General features: G+C 35.0%; 2 protein-coding genes across 3 annotated transcripts; both read right to left on the reverse strand.

Annotated features, from left to right (window-relative positions):
• Positions 1-1,207: 1,207 nt before the first annotated feature.
• On the reverse strand, positions 1,208-8,197 carry LOC100799724 (CRM-domain containing factor CFM2, chloroplastic). 2 transcript variants are annotated; one of them, XM_003554805.5, is made up of 11 exons: positions 7,518-8,197; positions 5,903-6,431; positions 5,699-5,829; positions 4,621-4,914; positions 4,373-4,529; positions 3,924-4,219; positions 3,230-3,289; positions 2,658-3,146; positions 2,275-2,503; positions 1,770-1,900; positions 1,208-1,647 (listed from the first exon to the last, which is right to left on the reverse strand). In XM_003554805.5, exons 1-11 carry the CDS (start codon positions 8,097-8,099, stop codon positions 1,462-1,464), a joined length of 3,084 nt encoding a protein of 1,027 aa, XP_003554853.1. In that variant the 5' UTR covers positions 8,100-8,197; the 3' UTR covers positions 1,208-1,461. The 2 variants fall into 2 exon arrangements, with proteins under 2 accessions (XP_003554853.1, XP_025982893.1); XM_026127108.2 differs by having other exon boundaries at positions 5,903-6,453; positions 7,518-7,682.
• Positions 8,198-9,856: 1,659 nt separating this feature from the next.
• On the reverse strand, positions 9,857-17,750 carry LOC100800252 (CRM-domain containing factor CFM2, chloroplastic). The gene is made up of 12 exons (XM_003554806.5): positions 17,057-17,750; positions 14,926-15,457; positions 14,725-14,855; positions 13,662-13,955; positions 13,425-13,581; positions 13,000-13,289; positions 12,340-12,399; positions 12,188-12,244; positions 11,642-11,929; positions 11,272-11,488; positions 10,793-10,923; positions 9,857-10,674 (listed from the first exon to the last, which is right to left on the reverse strand). The coding sequence occupies exons 1-12, from the start codon at positions 17,693-17,695 to the stop codon at positions 10,384-10,386; spliced, it is 3,087 nt and encodes a 1,028-aa protein (XP_003554854.1). The 5' UTR covers positions 17,696-17,750; the 3' UTR covers positions 9,857-10,383.
• Positions 17,751-19,096: the final 1,346 nt, after the last annotated feature.

The raw sequence follows: 19,096 nt of genomic DNA on the forward strand, positions 1-19,096 counted from the left end.
CTTGGGGGAGCCAGGGGTGCTTGGTGAGTGGTATTTTTGTCGGTTGGCATCTTGTTGGGGGAGTAGACGCAAAAAAAAGGGGTACAAGAAGTAAAGGTCCTTAGTAAGTTTGAGCTTGAATTTTTACAGCTCCAACCCAACCCATTCATCAGGTTAATAGGGCCATGTCCATTATTACACTTGTAGCTGCAACTAACCTCAGACAAGGTGGAGAAAATAACTTGGAAGCCAGGGCTCGCATGCTTCTGTTCTGAGAACTACGTCTACAAGCAATGATTCATTCACTTTGTATTTTGCACTTGCACTTTCTCGAAGAGCATAACAAGCAAAATGACACCGATTAGAAGAATTTTAAAAAATAGAAATACAATACTTTGGATCATTGAAGCCAGTGAACCATCACTTTTGCTCGGTCTTCATAATTTTGGATCAATTCAACAATTTTCTGACCAATTTTTATGCAATTCAATTTCAAGGGACACTCGGACAGGATAGCATACCGTTTCTTGGTCCGACCAGTCAAATCAACCGGTCCTACCCAATTTTCACTATAATGATCATATCTAATCCATCTCATATTTCGTATCCAGACTTCACATACCTAGGTTTTGGCTATTGAATAATACTCTTCATATTCAAAGAGTAGCAAATATTCGAGTCAAAAGAATACTACGCCTAGAAGAGTACTAAGTTTATCAGGGAAGTACCCTTCAAAAGGAGAACTCCTTAATTTGTTTTCTATTCTGTTCTCCACCAATTTTGGTTAGAGTCTAGTTTCGATATTGTTATTGACTATTGAGCCAGATCACCATCTTGAATTTGTATTCATCCCAACACAAGTTCTCATACATTCGGACATTATCTCAAAAAACACACAGTTTAGAATTTTTTAATACGTGAGTACGTAGATTTTTACGAAAATTTGATCACGTACATGCTTACACATGCAAGTCAAAACTTGAGTCACATCCAATCATCTACCACAGCACCTGCTTTGCCACGTCACCTACCACATTACTACCATGTCAACACTGGCCACATCAACTACCCAAACATCACTTGCCACATCACCATAATTGACTTTGATTGTTGATTGTGGACTTTAACATTTACCCATGCTTGGTTGAATTGATCTGGGAGCCATTACATGTTAGTCCCAGGATTAAAAAAAAACCAAAAGTTTAGGCACTTGAGGACTCAGAACGGCTTCAAGAATAACAGAAGCTCTGCCATTTGTGTATTTCTTATTTCTTTTTCAGTTCTCGTTTGGTGTTTCTTCCTCCAAGTACAAATGCACAATCATACGTTCCTGACACTAAAATTTCAATATTCATCACCAGCAACCCCCAATTTTCTTTTGACTTTGTAGCTCCATGTCTAAATCCTAGGGTTGATGGAAAAAAATGATGGCAATATGCTTGTAAAAACTTTGATCAGTAAAGAGCTGCAATGTTCTGCTTGTTACTGCAATCCACATTCAACTCTGATTGCTTCCAAGAGTTCAGGAGAGACGCCAGGCTTTGCCGCTACCTCTTTACCCACTTTATCAAAATTTATTGCAGTGCTAGGTTTCTCTCCTTCCCCCCAACCCCTGTACAGTATGACTTTGTTGAGTTCTTGAGAGACTAGAACGGCACCAGTTTCTTGCTGCAAAAATAATAGGGAAAACAAATTTCAGGGATTTAGAGAAAGAAATTTGCCCAAGATATGAAATAAAACTTCAACGACGAAGAGATGAGAAAAAGGGAAGGAATTTTCAGCATGTGCACCTCTAGCTTGGACACCACCTCCTGAATTGAGGTCCCTTTTGCCCTTCCTTTGACATTAACTATGGCAAGAGGGTGCTTCTGGAAGTGAGCTTTGATTGCTTTCGCAAGACCAGTTACAATGTTGCTCTTTCCTGAAGAAATTATGGCCATAAAACAATAATGAGATGAAGATATTCAGGAAAATACAAAAGGGATATAAGGCAAAGCCGAAAACAGAAGCTGCAGAGCCACGTGGAAAGAAAGTACTTAATACATCATCTAAGAATGGAGACCTTTCAAGATGTTGATATTAATTGAAGATTTACATCATCTAGAATGAAGATATTAAAGACCCCCCCTCCCCAAGGGCAGAAAAACATAGCAAATCACACAAGAGAAAGCTACAAAACAAAAACTTAGTAAGATTACATAGCATAAACTTAGGTAGGCTTACAAAGTGTAGAGACAACCTAGAATAAGCATGCAAATAATATTGGCAAAAGGAAAATAAAGCCAAAAACAATACCTACGGAAAGGACAGGCCGCTTTTTCATCTTTAATGCCTGCTTTCGTAGAAGAAGTCTTTCTCTATTGGAAAGATATACAGATCTAGAAGGCAACTCGTTGGAACTCATATCTCTCACCAGAGCTGATAGGTCAGGATCACTCTCTGATGCTACGATTGATGATTCCATTACCTTGCTAATAGAGACGCAATGCTGAGTATCAACAACAGAATCACTGTCTCTGTCCAACTGAAGTCCAAGATAAATTTTACCAAATCAACATTTTAGAAAAGAAACAAGAACCCAGAAAATGCCAAAGGAAGCCTTGACATAACCAGATGTTAATCCAGGAGAGGATTGAGGTCAACAGTTCATTTCTCATCAGTCAAAGTCATGTGTTTACCTTTGTTTCTTTAGGAATCAAACCAGACCAAGATTCTGGTTCATCTTGATGAGCTCCACCACCATCAATCAGCTCAACTGGCTGCCCTTGTATAGCTTGTTGATTGTCAACAGAAGCTTCTTCAGGAGAATTCCAATCTATGGAATTTTCTGGTTCACCATGATGAGCTTCACTTCTATCAATGAGCTCAAATGACTGCCCCTGTATTGCCTGTTGATTATCGACAGAAGCTTCTTTGGGAGAGTTCCAATTTATGGAGTTTTGTGGTTCACTTTGAACAGCTCCACCACCATCAAACAGCTCAACTGATTGCTCCTGCATTGTTTGTTGATAGTCAACCGAAGCTTCTTTAGGATAATTCCAATTAATGGAATTTCCTGGTTCAGCTTGATGTGCTCCACCACTATCAATCAGCTCAACTGGCTGTTCCTGTATTGCTTGTTGATTGTCAACAGAAGTCTGCTTACTGTTTGCCTCCATATCTTTAGCCTAATAAGGTGAATAATCTCTATTCCTTAATTGAAATCAAAATGTATGTCAGGAACATAATAAAGAAAGCAAGGACCACTCACCATTTGATGTTTCAATTCGTTTATGTTCCTATCTAGTTTCAAAACATGGAGCTTCAATGACTGCAATAAGTGAGGAGAAAGGAATAAGGTTGTGATATTTATGCCATATAAGATAAGGTTAGCAGACAATTCCCTCTTCAAATGAATGGGTGAATGAGTGATAAGGTATAAGACCCATGCCACATGTGGTGGTCACTTGTCGGGCACCACCAGTAACATAATATTAATACTATCTGTACCAAATAAAATATTGAATGTCTTTTTTCTAGATAAGATTCTTATTTATGCATGTTTCTATGTCTTAGAAAGTTCAGATGAGCACTTCTTTAAAAATTGAAGCATTGAAACAAGGACAAATGATTTTTTTAAGCCAGAGTTTGCTGCTTCTAATAAAGTATCTTGTTTACAACATTGAAAAAACTGTTCAAACATTGAAAAAAATAAAACAAATCTTCTCAAATTTTACATCAAAACTTAAAATAACTTTTCTTCTTTTTTTTTTTTGAGAAAGGATTATATAGAAAGATCCTTTTTTTTAAAGGTGATTCAAATCCAATCTATAGTCATCATTTTACATGTGGCATACCCGGCAAAATAAATCTCTCCCACCATACCCTTCCACTTCTCTTTTTCACAAGGAAATGCAGAAAATCAGCTAACACTCCTATACAAACATAAGTTAATACACCTTTACCTCACAGCGCTGTGCTTCTATAGAGCGCTTCAATGCTTGTTTTTTATTTAAAAGTGTACGAGGCCTTAAACTTGCAGGCCGACTATAATTCTTTCCACGATACACAATGATTGCATAGCTCTTGTTCACTCTTTCTACTGCAATTAATATTCCGCCACTTTCTGCCTCTAAGGTTTGAGCTATCTGTTGGACATCTTCCAGGCTCATCTGTTTATTACATATTATCTTCACAAGTTCCCGATACTTCCAATGAAGATGCATATTTTCCACCGTTCCATCAAAAACCCCTCGTCTACCTGAGAAAGAAGAGAAGAGGATCTATCAGGAAAAGGTGTTATCTTAAAGTCAAGTACTTTAAATATGTTTAAGGATCTCAGTCATTTCATTCAAAATTCAGAACAATCAAATATTTATGATTGTGAATTACAGACATCATCTTCAAGAATCACCTAGTAACAGGAAGGGACTCATCTTCAAGCCAATCCTCCGCAACATGTATTTCTCTTCTTCAGTAATACCCTCTTTATTGATTTCTTCTTCTTGGGGGCTCTCTGCATTTTCCAGCTCCGATAGAAGTTTTTCAGCCTTTGCTTTCTCTTCTAGTGCCTGTATGTGAAAGCTACTATACTATCTGTAACTCAAAAAAAAAAACAAAATTTGAAAAACAGAAAATTGGAGCTTGTTAATGAAATCATACCATTGACAATTTGATGCTAGTGCTTTTAATAGCTGCCTCAGCCTCAGTCAACATTCCTTGTTTAGTATCTTTCTTGAAGTTCATACCCTTGACTTCAGAATCACACTCTATGGTTCCATCTTTCAGGTCTGGATCGTCTGTAACTGACAAACTGTTTCTAGTCTTCAGTTTGTACATTCCAATACTCCTTCGCTGTTCAATTGCGGATGACACTGCAGTTGGCAAGAAGTCTTTTCCTCTGTAGAAAACGATGAATTCTTTATCCCGAGCAATGAGAGTACCTCCAGTCAGATACTGCAGAGAAATATATCTTTTTATTGAATTGCAATTGAGATATAATGGTATTATATATCATTTTTTCTCTTCATACAAGATTGTGTTTTAGTTAAGTTCTTTAAAACAACTATCGCAACTATTATATTTACAAAATAATTATGACATATGTTCAATGTTGCTATTAAACCAGTGTTTAACTAGCTCCCCTCACAGTTGTGCCAGATCAGTAGTGCAATTAATATATAACTGGTAGTTGATCTTTGAGTTCTTCTATTTGTCTCTCGGGACTAAAGAGGAGAAAATATTACTGAAGTAAAAAGCCAACTATGTGAGTTTTAAACAAGATTTCAGGGCTGCCATTCCTGTTATCATGACGGGTCAAAAGTGATAGAATTTTATCATTAGATTCAATTTTACCCACGGGATGATTGGAAACATCTAATAATAAATTGATATAGTGCAAACATATCTAGCGTCCACTTATTTAATATATGTTTAAGTATGAGAAAAGTAGAAAACTTATAAGTTAAGGACAGTATTCAAGGTCCTGCAGATCAGCCACCAGCATAAAAATAAGAATGACAGCAAATATGTGATTTAATTACCATCCATGGCGAAATACACTAGCTAATCATCTTCTCAAATAATTTAAAAAATGATATCGATGAATGATAATAGTTGACAGCAGTAATGCCTTTCACACAGAACAGGCTATACACTTCCATTTACCATAATATTTAAACCATAAGTGCTAAATACCTTAAAACTTGAAATATCATAAAAAAGTGAAAAAAAAACTGACCTTTATCTCTTCAGCCATCAACTCGCCATTAGTATTCAGCACACCTCTCTTTATGGCAATCTTGACAATCTCACATCTTTCCCAAAGCTTAATAATTGCAGCAGCCAATCCATGAAGTTTTTTATTTCTACCTGTGAAACAAAAGAACATGAAAAACGACTACATCTAATTTTGGTTAGATAAGAAAGAGTAGGACAAACTCACCTAATGCAAAATGACATGGTAAATGTTTGCCAAGTCTCCTCATTGTGGTCATTTCATCATCTGTTAGTTTAGGCTTCACACCATAAGGAAGAAGGCGAAATGGCTTCCTATATCCAGGAATAACAGCTGGTAGAAGATCAGCGTCAACAGGCAGAGGGTCATATCCCCACCAATCAATGAATCGTGGCCCGATACCTGTTAACAAGCTGTCTGCATCTTTTGCAAGTTCTGCCTCACCTGGCAGTTGAAATCGTACTTTATTGGGACTCCCAACACCTTGTATCAAAGCTGGTTTTGCTGTTTTGACATTTGAACTTTTCCCAGCATATGTCACTGAATTCTTTTCAGACGAGTGACTCTCTCTTTTATCAAAATTTTTAGCATCCTCATCCATATGTTGCATAGCATCACCAGTGTTGTCATCTCTCGACACTTTATCAGATAGGAAGTAAGGGTACTTATAATCAGTCCCTCTGTATAATATTATCTTACTTCCAGATCTCCAAACAACAAGGCCTCCAGTTTTTCTCTGACAATGACAGAGAAATAAGCTACAATCAGATAATTAGAAAGTTCAATAATCTTAATTCCTGATTGAATGACGGTGTAAAAGGTGCATTCTTATTAGAAGCCATGTTTGGATAAACCTTGTCAATAAGTACTTGTAGAAGAAGAAAATAGTAAGTCAAAATGAATTAGGCTTTTATTAAAAGTTAAAATTAACACATGCATAAGTTAAAATCAACTTTCAAAAAAGTTAAACAAGAGAGCTTCTATAAACTAGTTTAATTGTAAGCTAATTTTAACTCAAAAGAGAAATTTAATTCATTTCACCTTCTTATTTTCATCTCTTATAAATACTTATAGAGACATCTAATAACTTTTTACTATAACTCGTGGGAGAAACTCAATTCATTTTAATTCCTTATTTCCTTCCTATAAATGCTCATGGAAAAATTTATTGAAACATGGCCAAAATTCTAGCTAGTATGATTCTCAATTCCAAGTGACACGTCCAAGGCTTCCATACCCTGTGCCATTTCCATAGAGCAATAACAACTTAGGGCATGTTTGCTTAACCATTCAAAACGTATTTTTGGGTGCTGAACGTACATTTAGAGATTTGCACATTATGTTTGGTTTGCTGGTGGGGGAGCTCCAAACTCAGTTTGGAGAGGGAACTCATTTTGGTGACATGTTTGGTTACCCCCAAAAGTATGTTTGTACATGAAATTTTTCCTGAAAGCTAAGTTGTAAGACTTGTGTTGCTTTTGCAAACTTAAGTTTAATCCAAACTTAAATTTGCATATTTTAATCCAAACATGTAATAAATTCCGTCTACAAACTCAGTTTTGTAGAAGTAAGACTTGAGTTGCTTCTGCAAACTTAAGGTTACAAACTTTAATCCAAAGGAGATATAAGGTGAATTGGATGGTTAAGGGAGAAGGAAAGAGAGGAAAGGTCGCGGGTTCCATCTCATCTGCTAACAGAAACTAACCTTCTAACAACTAACATGTGCCCATAAAAAAAACAAACTTACTTCAATCCAAGCATACATTTATTCATTTTGAAGTAGTAGCAAATTAGCAATGGCAATTGGGTTTTGTTCACTTACCTCCAACAAGTCATGAGTCCTTTTCATGTTAAACCTAGAGAGATCCTCACACACAATCCTCACCACCTCGAAACTCCTCCACCGTTCGTGAATCCCGTTCACGATCCCTTCCGTGAGTCCCGCCTTCCCGACACGCAGCTTCTGCCTCATCGCCAGCCCAGCCGTCGTGAGCCGCCGAATCTCGGCATCCGAGAGGCTCAGCTCTGCCAGCGTCGGAACCTTGTCCTCTCGCCTCTCCCGCTTCGCCCAGGTCGGGTCGATCGTGTGCCCCACGCGCCGCGTCGGGAGTTGCTGCGGAAGGGGAACGAAGATTTCACCGGCATCGGAGTCGGAGGGACCAGGAGTGGCGGTGGAGGGTTGGTCGGCGATGCCGAGGCTGCGGAGCTTGTCGGCGATTCGCTGAATGGCGGAGTCCGGGAGGGTTTCTGTGTCGGAGCAGCGAATGAGGAATTTGGGTTTGGGTTTGGGGAATTGAAGAGGGAAAATGTGCAATGTAGAAGAAGAAGAAGAAGAAGAAGAAGAAGAAGAAGAAGAAGAAGGAAAGGTGTGGAAGTAGTGAAAGTGAGTTGCAGGAAGCAGCATTGCTGTAGAAGTTGGTTACTTCATGGACATGGATAACGAACGAGACTATACATCAGTTTAAGAAGTTTGTTGTAATGATAAAATATCGAGAAATGTTATGTACACTCTCACACACTTTTTCTCAAATATTTTTTATAATTGATTAAAATTTATTAAAAAAACATATTTTTAAAAAGTTTTGTTTCTTATTTGATAATTCTTTCTCCTATTTTTTATTAGATGAGAAGCTTAACCTACAATAAAATAATAGTTTTTAACAAATCATAAAGAAAGTCTATAAGGGAAAATATCATAGTGTGTTTAGTATTCTTTTAGAATATTTTGTCTTTCAAGTTTTTGGTAATATATAATAAGGATTTAAATATAATTTAATATAATTACACCTTTTCTTTTTATTCTCTTTTTGTTGTGACAAAAAGTGTTGAATTCTCCAGAAAACTCATATTTTTCATAGAAAATTATACAATGAGTTAGGTGATTTAAGTCATTAACTCCTCTAATATGTTCGGCATGACTCAATGAGTTGAAAAAAAGTTAAGATAAACTCACATGTCAAGCAAATTATATTAAAAAAAATATTTTTATTCTATTACTAACATTTTTTCATGATTTATTTCTATTCGTCATTAAGACAGATTAAAAGTGAGTTAGTAAAGTTAGTAAAGTTAGTACGTTTTGTCACAAACTCACCATTATTAAATAATTAGAAAGATAACCTAGTTTTTCTTATTTTTCTCAAGAAAAATACTAAATGTTCACTCATTACGGAGGAAATTAGGCAAAAGAAAGAGAAAAATAAAAAATAAAGTTATAAATATGACAAACGGTATAAAGAGAAAAAGAAAAGTGAGATAAAAAGAAAATAGAGTGAAAATCAAACAAAAGAAAAAATAAGTATATATTTATAATAATCCTTTTCTTAATCCAATTCCAGATAACTTGGAAAATTTCTCATTATCTTTTCCTTTCTAGCTATTTTCATCTTTCCCTTCTTTAATTTGATTATTTAGTTTTCGCTTATTTTATTTTTACTACAATTTTTTAACATAATCTTTCATTTCTCGTCATTATTGGACATAAACTACTATTGTTATAATTATTTTAGAGTTTAAATATGTTCCTTTTAAGTTAAAAAAATATATGACATTTTTCAAAACTAATTCCTTTTTATTTTTTATTTTTTGATTTCTAAATCTCATATTTAACAAAAAAATAGTGTTCTTTCAATGTCTTAGCAGGTGATTTAAGGAACTAAATATTTCTCAAGTATAAATGAAAAAAAATAATTAAATATAGTTGGATACAAAGATTAAAAAACATGTTCAAGCCACTTTTTGTTACAAAATATTAAATAATAGTAAAAAGTAAATCAAACTGAAGATAATAATTTTATATTTCCAAAATTGTTTTACTCTTATCACCTGATCGAAAAGATTTTTTTCTTCAATTTTTTGACCTAATTTAAATAAAATAATTTTTACTTTTATTTCCTGAATCTTTACTTATTTTTAATATGTCTAAAACAAAATATTAACATTATATATTTTTTTAATATGCTAAATTTCATATAATGCTAAAAATATAAGATTAAAACTTATTTTATTGTACTTGAACGTTTTTTAAAATAAAGATAAAATAGGAAATACAAATAAAAATGGAAAAAGAAAAGGAGACATAATGAAGTGGGAGTGGCAAACAATGCCCCACTGAGGTTCCCTGGACTGGAACTTCAATATTGTGAAGTGTATAGAGTTAGATGAGAAAACCTGAGAATACCAGACATGGATGTAATGGAGTTCCAAATTTATAATCAACAAAGACAACTTTATTATTTTATTTTTTTCCTTTCTAAACATTCAAACATGTGGTATTCTTTTCCATTTAAATGTTTTGTTGTAATACAATTTTTTCTTCTTCTTCCGCTGGTATCCGTATGCTGTATGCCTGTATCTAAATTACTTTCTGCTCAAATATGATTCAAGCATATCGTGCATGATGAGTTGATAACCTTGAGTGTTAAGAAACAAGGTGCTTGGTAGGGAAAACATGATGACCTTGTCTTAAGTACCAGGAAGATATTACTAGACATGTAAGTTCAGTCCCAGAGAAACAAAAACTGGGCACTTGAGGAGTGAAGAAAGGCTTCAAAATTAGTAAAGGCTCTTTGCTGTCTTTCTTCTTTCTTTTCCAGTTCCTGTTTGGTGTTCTTCCCACTAAAAAATTTCAATGTTCCCATGTCACCCCAAATTACTTCTCTCTGAGTTCACAGTGCTGAAGTATGATGTTACGAACTAGTGCTAAAGATGGGGGTAGAATCTCTCCTAAAATTAAAATTTGGCCTTGAGCCTGTTCTATCTATTCTTCTTTTCCCTATCATACTTATTCTTATTTTCCTGTTCCTGTTCCTGATCCTGATCCTGTGTGCATAGGCAGGGGAGACACTGGGCTCTGTCCCTTCCTCATTTCTCACTTTATTAACATGCATTGCAGGGCGGCTACGTCTCTCTGATGGCCAACCCCTGTAAAGTATGATATTGCTAGGCTCCCGAGAGACTAGAAGGGCACCTGTTTCTTGCTGCAAGAATAACAGGGAAAAGGAAAATTAGTATGTAGGGAGTATTTATTGCCCAAGAACAAGAAAGGTTCAACGAGGAAGAGATGAGAAAAATGGAAGGAATTTTCTGCATGTGCACCTCTAGCTTGAACACCAACTCCTGAACTGAGGTCCCTTTTGCCCTTCCTTTGACATTAACTACAGCAAGAGGGTGCTTTTCAAAGTGAGCTTTAATTGTTTGCACAACACCGGACACAATATTGCTCTTTCCTGAAAAGATAGTATGGCCACAGAAAAGAGAAAGGAAGAGAGAGAGAGATGATTCCTCCCAATTAGCATAATTTCAGGAAAATACAAAAGAAATACAACACAAGACAAAGCAGGAGACAGCAGTTCCAGAGCCTTCTGGAGAGAAAGTATTTTTCAAGATGTTGACATCAATTGAAGATTTACCCCGCACAAGTGAGATAAGAAAAGCCAACAGCAGTTTTTTCAATTTCTTTATAGTAACAAAGACCAAAACCTAGAGTGCTAGTTAGCTATCTATCTTTACTCTGCTAAAACAACCTAGAACAATCAATATTGGCAAAAAAAATAAAATAAAGCTGAAAACAATACCTATGGCAAGGACAGGTTGCTTTATCTTTAGGGCTTGCTTCCGCAGAAGAAGTCTCTCTTTGGTTGAAAGATGCACAGACCTAGAAGGCAAACTCATATATATCACTGGAGCTAATGGTTCACGATCATTTTTTGACAATGAGTTTGATGATTCCATTCCCTTTCTATTAGAGATGTGAAGCTCGGTATCAGTCACAGAATCACTCACTTCATCCGACTGAAATCCACGATAATTTTACCAAATCAATATTGAAAAACGAAATACGAAGCCAAAAACAAGTCAAATGAAGCCTTGACATAACCAAATGATAATCCAGGAGACGATTGCAGTCAACAGTTCAATTTTCATCAATCAAAGCCATGTGCTTACCTGTGTTTCTTTATGAATCAAACTAGGCCAGGATTCTGGTTCATCTTGATGAGTTGCACCACCATCAATCAGCTCAACAGGATGCTCCTGTATTGCTTGTTGATTGTCAATGGAAGCTTCTATAGAAGAATTCCAACTTATGGAATTTTCTGGTTCACCTTGATGAGCTCCACCACTATCAATCAGCTCAACTGGCTCCTCCTGTATTGCTTGTTGATTGTCACCAGAAGCTTCTTTAGGAGAATGCCAATTTATGAAATTTGAACAAGCTTCATGTTCGTCTGTAGCCTTGAACCATGCCACAAACTATTTCAGATATTATATAGAGAACCATACTAGTAACTATATTGCAATAATAATTCTTACTAATTTTCTACTAGTAAAATACAACCATACTGTTATCACTTTTCATATTGCCCATCTTCATTACTGCAACATTTACAATGGATCATATAGTCTGTTCTGAAGTAACAAAAATGCTAGGCATTGTATTTGTAATGAGGAAAGGAGAATATAGAGCTAAAGAAGTAGCATGAGATAATTTACCATGTCAAGTCTCGACGCTTCAGCCATTTGCTTACTGTTAGCCTCCTCATCTTCAACCTAGTCAGGTGAATAATCCATATTGCAAATTGAAATCAAGGGGAGAAGTATTTCAGCAAAAATGCAAAATAATAATAAAAATGTGGACCACTTACAATTTGAAGCTTCAATTCATTTATTTCCTTATCTAGCGTCAAAATACGAAGTTTCAATGACTGCAGGAAATGAGATAAAAGGAATAAGGAGGTGAGGATGAAAACCCATGCCACAATATAGTGGTCACCATAGAGACCACTGGTAACAAAATTAACACCATCTCTCGATCAATCAACCAAATAAACATCAAATGTAATTTGCTTTTCCAAGATAAGAAAGATTTTTTTAATATATATATATATATATACACACACTTTAAAGTGATCATATGAACTTAAAAATAAAAAAAGAAGCTGAAGCACTGAAAAAAGTACAAAATGTTTTTTTTTTCCAACGAGGAATTTGTGCTTCTGAAGAAAAATCATTTTTACATATTAAAGATGCTGTTCAATTCAAACATTAAAAAAAGTGCTTCTCAAATTTTACATCCAAACATAAAATAACCTTTTTTTTTTATGAAGATATTTAAAAAAAATCATATAGAAAAGATCATTTTCTGAAAGTTCATGCAAAACCAACCTATAGTTATCATTTTACATGTGGTGTAACAGGCAAAAAGAATCTCTGCCCCACCCTACCCTTATTTTTCACAAAGGAAATGTTGAAAACAAGTTAACTTACACTCCTACTCAAATACAAGTTGATGATGACAGTTTTACCTCACGGCGCTGTGCCTCTATAGAACGCTTCAAAGCTTGCCTTTTATTTAAAAGCGTTTGAGGCCTCAAACAAACAGGGACACTATAATTCTTTCCACGATACACAATGATTGCAAATCCCTTTCTCACTCTCTCTACTGCCACTAATATTCCACCACTTTCTGCCTCTAAGGTCAGAGCTATCTGATGGACTTCTTCCAGGCTTCCATTACATATTATCTTCACAAGTTCCCGATACTTCCAATGAAGATGCATATTTTCAACCGTTCCATCAAAAACCCCTCGTCTACCTGAAGAATAAAGAGGACTTATCAGGAAAAGGTGTTGTTGTCAAGTATTTTAAATAGCTTTAAAGGTTTCATTCCAAATTTAGAATAATCAACTATCTATGGTTGTGAACATCAAAAATCATTTTCAAGAATCACCTAGTAACAGGAAGGGCTTCATCATCAAGCCAATCCTCCGCAGCATGTATTTCTCTTCTTTACTAATACCCTCTTTATCTATTTCTTGTTCTTGGGGACTCTCTGCATTTATCAGCTTTTCTAGAAGTTTTTCAGCCTTTGCTTTCTTTTCTAATGCCTGTATGCCAAACCTATACCATCCGTAACTAAAAAAAAAATGTAAAAACAGAAAATTGGAGCTTTTTAATGAAATCATACCATTGACAATTTGATGCTTGTTCTTTTAATAGCTTCCTCAGCCTTAGTCAACATTCGTTGTTTAGTATCTTTCTGGAAGTTCATACCCTTTACTTCAGAATTACACTCTATGGTTCCATCTTTCGGGTTTGGAGTGACTGTAGCTGACAAACTGTTTCCAAACTTCAGTTTGTACATTCCAATATTCCTCTGCTTTTTAATGGCTGAAGACACTGCAGCTGGCAAGTAGTCCTTTCCTCTATAGAAAACAAAGAATTCTCTATCCCGAGAAAGGAGAATTCCTCCAGTTAAATGCTGCAGAGAAGTAGATATTTTATTAAACTGAAACTGAGATATAATGGTATCATATATATCATTTTGGTTTTTAGACAAGATTGTGTTGTATTTAAGTTCTTTCAAATCAACCATCTCAAATATTATATTTACATGAAATTTATTTGTTTACTATTGCTACATAACCTAAGTTAATTAGTTCCCCTGACAGTTGTGCCAGATCAGTAATGCAATTAAACTTAAAACTGATAGTGGATCCTTGTGTCATTTTATTCATCTCTCGAGATGGAAAAAGAGAAAAGAGATACAGCAAAAACCAACCTTATCAGTTTTAAACATGACTTCAGGTCTACTGTTCCTGCCCTCATAAGTCATGTCAGAGGTCAAATCAATAAGAATGTTCTCATAAGATACAATTTACTTATTTTAATCACACCAAATAAAAGAAACATCACAAGGTGATTACAATCTTCAGTGATCACAAGTACCAGTAGCACCATTTGCAACTTATGACTAGTAAAAATTTCAATGTCAGTTAATCAGTCAGCACCATATTATCACTACATTAATTTATTGACATTGTCTAAAGAAGCATTGCCTCGCCTGGTTGATCAGTCAATAATCGCAGTTATATGCAGAGAATGCCATTCTCAGACAACATATGGCACAAGAAATGGGAAGTCATAGACTGTGACTGGTTATACAATTCCATTTACTATATTTAATTATTTATACTGTAAGTTCTAAATTTCATAAAATTTGAAAATTCTCAGTGAAAACAATAACTAACCTTTAGCTCTTTAGCCATTATCTTACTGCTAGTATTCTGCACACCTCTCTTTACAGCAATCTTGACAATCTCACATCTTTCCCAAAGCTTAATAATTGCAGCAGCCAATCCTTGAAGTTTCCTGTTTCTCCCTGTGAAATAAAAGAAAAAAAGAAATTAAACCTAATTTTGGTCAGGTAAGGAAAAGTAGGACAAACTTACCTAATGCAAAATGGCAAGGTAAAGGTTTGCCAAGTCTCTTCAATGTGGTCATTTCATCATCTGTTAGTTTAGGATTCACACCATATGGAAGAAGGCGAAAGGGCTTCCTATAACCATGAATAACAGCAGGCAGAAGATCAGCATCAACAGGCAAAGGATCACCTCCCCACCAATCAGTAAATCGAGGCCCAAGCCCTGTTAGCAAACAGTCTGTATCTTCTGCAAGCTCTGCTTCATCTGGCAGTTGAAATCGTACTTTATTGGGAGTACCAACACCTAGTATCAAAGCTGGTTTTGCTGTTTCAGCATTTGAATTTTCCACAGCACATGCCACTGAATTTTTTTCAGACAAGTGGCTCTCACTTTTATCACAGTATTTATCATCAGCATTGACATGTTGCAAAGCATCATTACTAGTGTTGTCTTGTCTCGTAACTTTATCAGATAAGAAGTAAGGATACTTATAATCAGCTCCTCTGTACAATATTATCTTCGTTCCAGATCTCCAAACAACAAGGCCTCCAGTTTTTCTCTGAAAATGGAAGGACAGAAAAAAGAAGCTACAATCAAATCATTTTATACACAGGGCACCATAATCATAATATCACATCGGAGAAAAAAAAGGCTAAAATGTAAATAGCCCCTCCAACTTTGGTTTATTTCCTGCTTTAATTTTCACTTGATATGCTTTCACTAATAATTGCAAATACAACGCTTTATTTTCACAAAAAGATCATTTTTTTTTAAAAATTATTCAACAATATCTTGGAAACAAGACAACCTGAAAATAAAGTAGCATTGCTGTAATTATAAGTTAAAACATATCAACTGGCGTTGAAAGAAAACAAAAATGCAACATTAACAACTAGAACTCTGAACTTCGTCAAACCATGCCAATCAGTGTCAATTATTTGCTGGTGCACAGGCAGAAAACTTGCAACACTTACAGTTTAACAGCATGAAGAGTTCCATTGCTGAGTTTTGAACCACATGGGAATTTTCTATATTTACATATGAACACTTATCGTATAACAACTTCAAGAGCTGCATTGTTGAATTTTGAACCGCATGGGATTTTTCTACATTTACTTATGGCTGAAGAAGATTTCTTATATTTCAACCCAGAAGAAAGAATAAATAACAATGCCATCCACAAAGCCATATCTCATTCTCACAGCACTAAGGTTCTATCCGGACACTAAGGTTCTATTTGGATAAATTTCTCCATATGCATTACTTGTAGGATAAGAAAATAAGGTCATTTTTTAGATAAACTTGTCCATAAACACTTGTAGAAGAAGAAAGTAAGAAGCTAAAATACGTTGAACTTTTCTATATGCAAGTCTAAAACCAACTTATGCACCATAACTTTTGGAAAAGTTAAATAAAACGAGCTTTTATAAAAGTTAAGTGCATAAATTGATTTTGGTTTATATGACAAAGTCAATTCATTTTACCATCTTATTTTCCTTTACTAGGGGTGCTTACAGAGAAGTTTATCCAAACAGTGTCTTAAGAAGATAAAGGGCATGTTTTAGTAAACATCCTCTTCCATCAAAATCACGTTTGCCAAAGCAACACATGCCTTACTTATGCATTAGAACTGCATTAGAATGTGTGCTACAACAATTTGGACGGCTACCCAAACGTGCACAAAAATTGAATATTTGCTTATGTTAAAATCAATTTATGCATCTCATCTTTTAAAAAGGTTAAATGAGAGAGCTTTTACAAAACATAAGTGTATAAGTTGATTTTAACTTACACAAAAGAAATCTTAGTTCCTGTTTCACAAGTTAAAATCAATTTATACACCTAAGAGGAAACTAGATGAGATAGCTTCTACAAAAGTTAAGTGAATAAGTTGATTTTAACTTAAAAAGAAAAGAAAAAAGTTTAATTCATTTTTTCTTCTTATTTCCTATTCCCCTAAATATCCATGGAAGCCAAAATGAAGGTTTTAAAAAACAGTCTCTGCCACCATGATTTAGGTCACAACATCAAGGTTTTTTAACCGTCCGCAACCGCAATTGCGACTGCATTGGTCCGCGATATCAACAATTTAAAAAGCTTAAACAAACAGAACTTTGGATACAAAAGTGGCAGTGGTGTTTCATGTTTGCTAACTCACCTCCAACAAATCATGAGTCCTTCTCATGTCATCTCTAGAAAGCTCCTCACAGAAGACCCTCACCACCTCGGAACGCTTCCACCGCTCGTGAATCACGTCCACGATCTGCTCCGTGATGCCGGCCTTGGCTAGCCTGACCTTCTTCTTCGTCGTCGAAAACCCTAGCGTGGTCAGGCGCCGAATCTCAGAGTCCGGGAGGCTCAGCTCCGCCAGCGTGGGCACCAATTCTTTCCTCCTCCTCGACTCCTCTGCCCGCAGTTTCTTCTGCCTCCTCACCTCGCTCTTGCTCAGCGCCGCGATGCCGGACCCCGGGACCGGCACCGGGTTCAGCGGCGTGCTCCAGCTCGGCTCGAAGGTGTGCCCCACGCGCCGCTTCGGGAGCTCATGCGGGAACGGAACGTGAATTTCGGAGGAGGAGGAGGTAGGGGGTTCGGTGATGCCGAGGCTGCGGAGCTTCTTGGCGATTTGTTCAATGGCGGAGGAGCGTCGACGGGTTCGGGTTTGAATCTCGGGAGTGGAGCAACGAATGTGGAATTTGGTTTTGGATTTGGGGAATTGAAGAGGGAAAAAATTCAATGAAGAAGAAGAAGAAGAAGGAAAGGTGTATTGAAAGAGGACATTAGTTGCAGGAAGCAACATTTCAGTAGCAGTTAGTTACTTCATGGAACATGGATGACAACACTGTACAATGTTTGCACCTAAGAATAAAAATAGGAGGCACCAAGGTATTTTTTTTAAGAAAAAAACTATAATTGAAAATTATTGTATGTATTAAAAATTGCCCCAATTTGGATTCGAACCAATATTGCCTATTTCTTAGAAAAAATTATACAGTGTAAAACTCTTTAAAATTCTAGGGATAAATATATTTATTCTTTAAAATATTATCTATATAGTATTTATATGAAAATCAGAAAGATATATACACATATTAATGTGTAAGAATTATATATAAAATAAAATTAGTGGTAAAAAACTAGCAAGGAAAAACTAATGAAAAAAAAATGGTATTCACATATTTCACGCACACCAATTTGTTGGTTGCTGTTGAGATTTTTTGTCACAACAACTGAAATTGTGAGTTCACCACATTTGTAACAAGATTTATAATATATATATATATATATATATATATATATATATATATATATATATATATATATATATATACTCCAACTTGAGAAAAAATATAAATATCATTTGATATGTTTTAATTAGAGCAGTTTAGTATTTGATTATTTTTCTTATTATTTATTATTTAGTTTTCTTATTAATCAATAATTGATTGGTCTACATTGACACACAACTCATTAGAGTAAATTCCTTCAGTTGTATACATTCTCTTCAATCTCATTTTTATCTTATTTTATTTTTGTCTTTCTTCTTATTTTTTATAATATTATCTGTCATCTAGCTAATCAATTTTTCTCTATTTTTTTAAAAATCTTTTTTCTCATTTGTTTCTTCTTTCACCCTAAGTCTATAAAAAAATGGAATGAAATTTTACAATTCCATTAATTCACATAGAAAATAGTAAGAATTGAGAGAAAAGATGTATGAGAGGGAAAATTTTACAATATATATTTATTCTTGTGTTATTTATTATTACATATCCATCCATCCTTAAATATAAGGTGTGATTCAAAACAAAATATAAAATTTGTTGAAAATTCTCAAATTACCTAACTCAATTATTGGGTTTCAACACGATCACTTTTTTTTTATTTGTGGGAGAGCTTTAGTTAATGTTAATTAATTTTAAGAAATCTAACTTGATATTAGATCTTAGATAAAGTTCATGTGAATCGCCATTCTAATAGTTAGAGATTGGTTGTTTGAGCAAGTATTTATAAATGATATCTCAATTCTTTTTGAAGGGTAACTTATAGAAAGTCCATACATCTAGACACTTCTACCAAGTAACCAACTAAAACTTAAAACAAAGAAATTAAAATAGAAAACAACATATTGAGTAAGTAAGAATGAAAGTTATACAGCACTGTTGATTCTTCCTTTGCTTGTTGATGCTATAGGAGTTGC

The sequence above is a fragment of the Glycine max genome, chromosome 19 (genome assembly GCF_000004515.6).
Source record: "Glycine max cultivar Williams 82 chromosome 19, Glycine_max_v4.0, whole genome shotgun sequence".
Lineage (NCBI taxonomy): Eukaryota > Viridiplantae > Streptophyta > Magnoliopsida > Fabales > Fabaceae > Glycine > Glycine max.

Bases quoted from the DNA above. Each gene is read 5' to 3' on its own strand.
- LOC100799724 (XM_003554805.5), bottom strand. From the start codon at position 8,099: ATGCTGCTTCCTGCAACTCACTTTCACTACTTCCACACCTTTCCTTCT. The intron at 3,147-3,229 runs GTGAGTGGTCCT...TCACCTTATTAG, and splicing joins ACGAATTGAAACATCAAATG to GCTAAAGATATGGAGGCAAA. The intron at 1,648-1,769 runs GTGCACATGCTG...TTATTTTTGCAG, and splicing joins AGGTGGTGTCCAAGCTAGAG to CAAGAAACTGGTGCCGTTCT.
- LOC100800252 (XM_003554806.5), bottom strand. From the start codon at position 17,695: ATGTTGCTTCCTGCAACTAATGTCCTCTTTCAATACACCTTTCCTTCT. The intron at 13,290-13,424 runs GTGATTCTTGAA...TTTATTCTTCAG, and splicing joins GAAGCCCTTCCTGTTACTAG to GTAGACGAGGGGTTTTTGAT. The intron at 12,245-12,339 runs GTAAGTGGTCCA...TCACCTGACTAG, and splicing joins ATGAATTGAAGCTTCAAATT to GTTGAAGATGAGGAGGCTAA.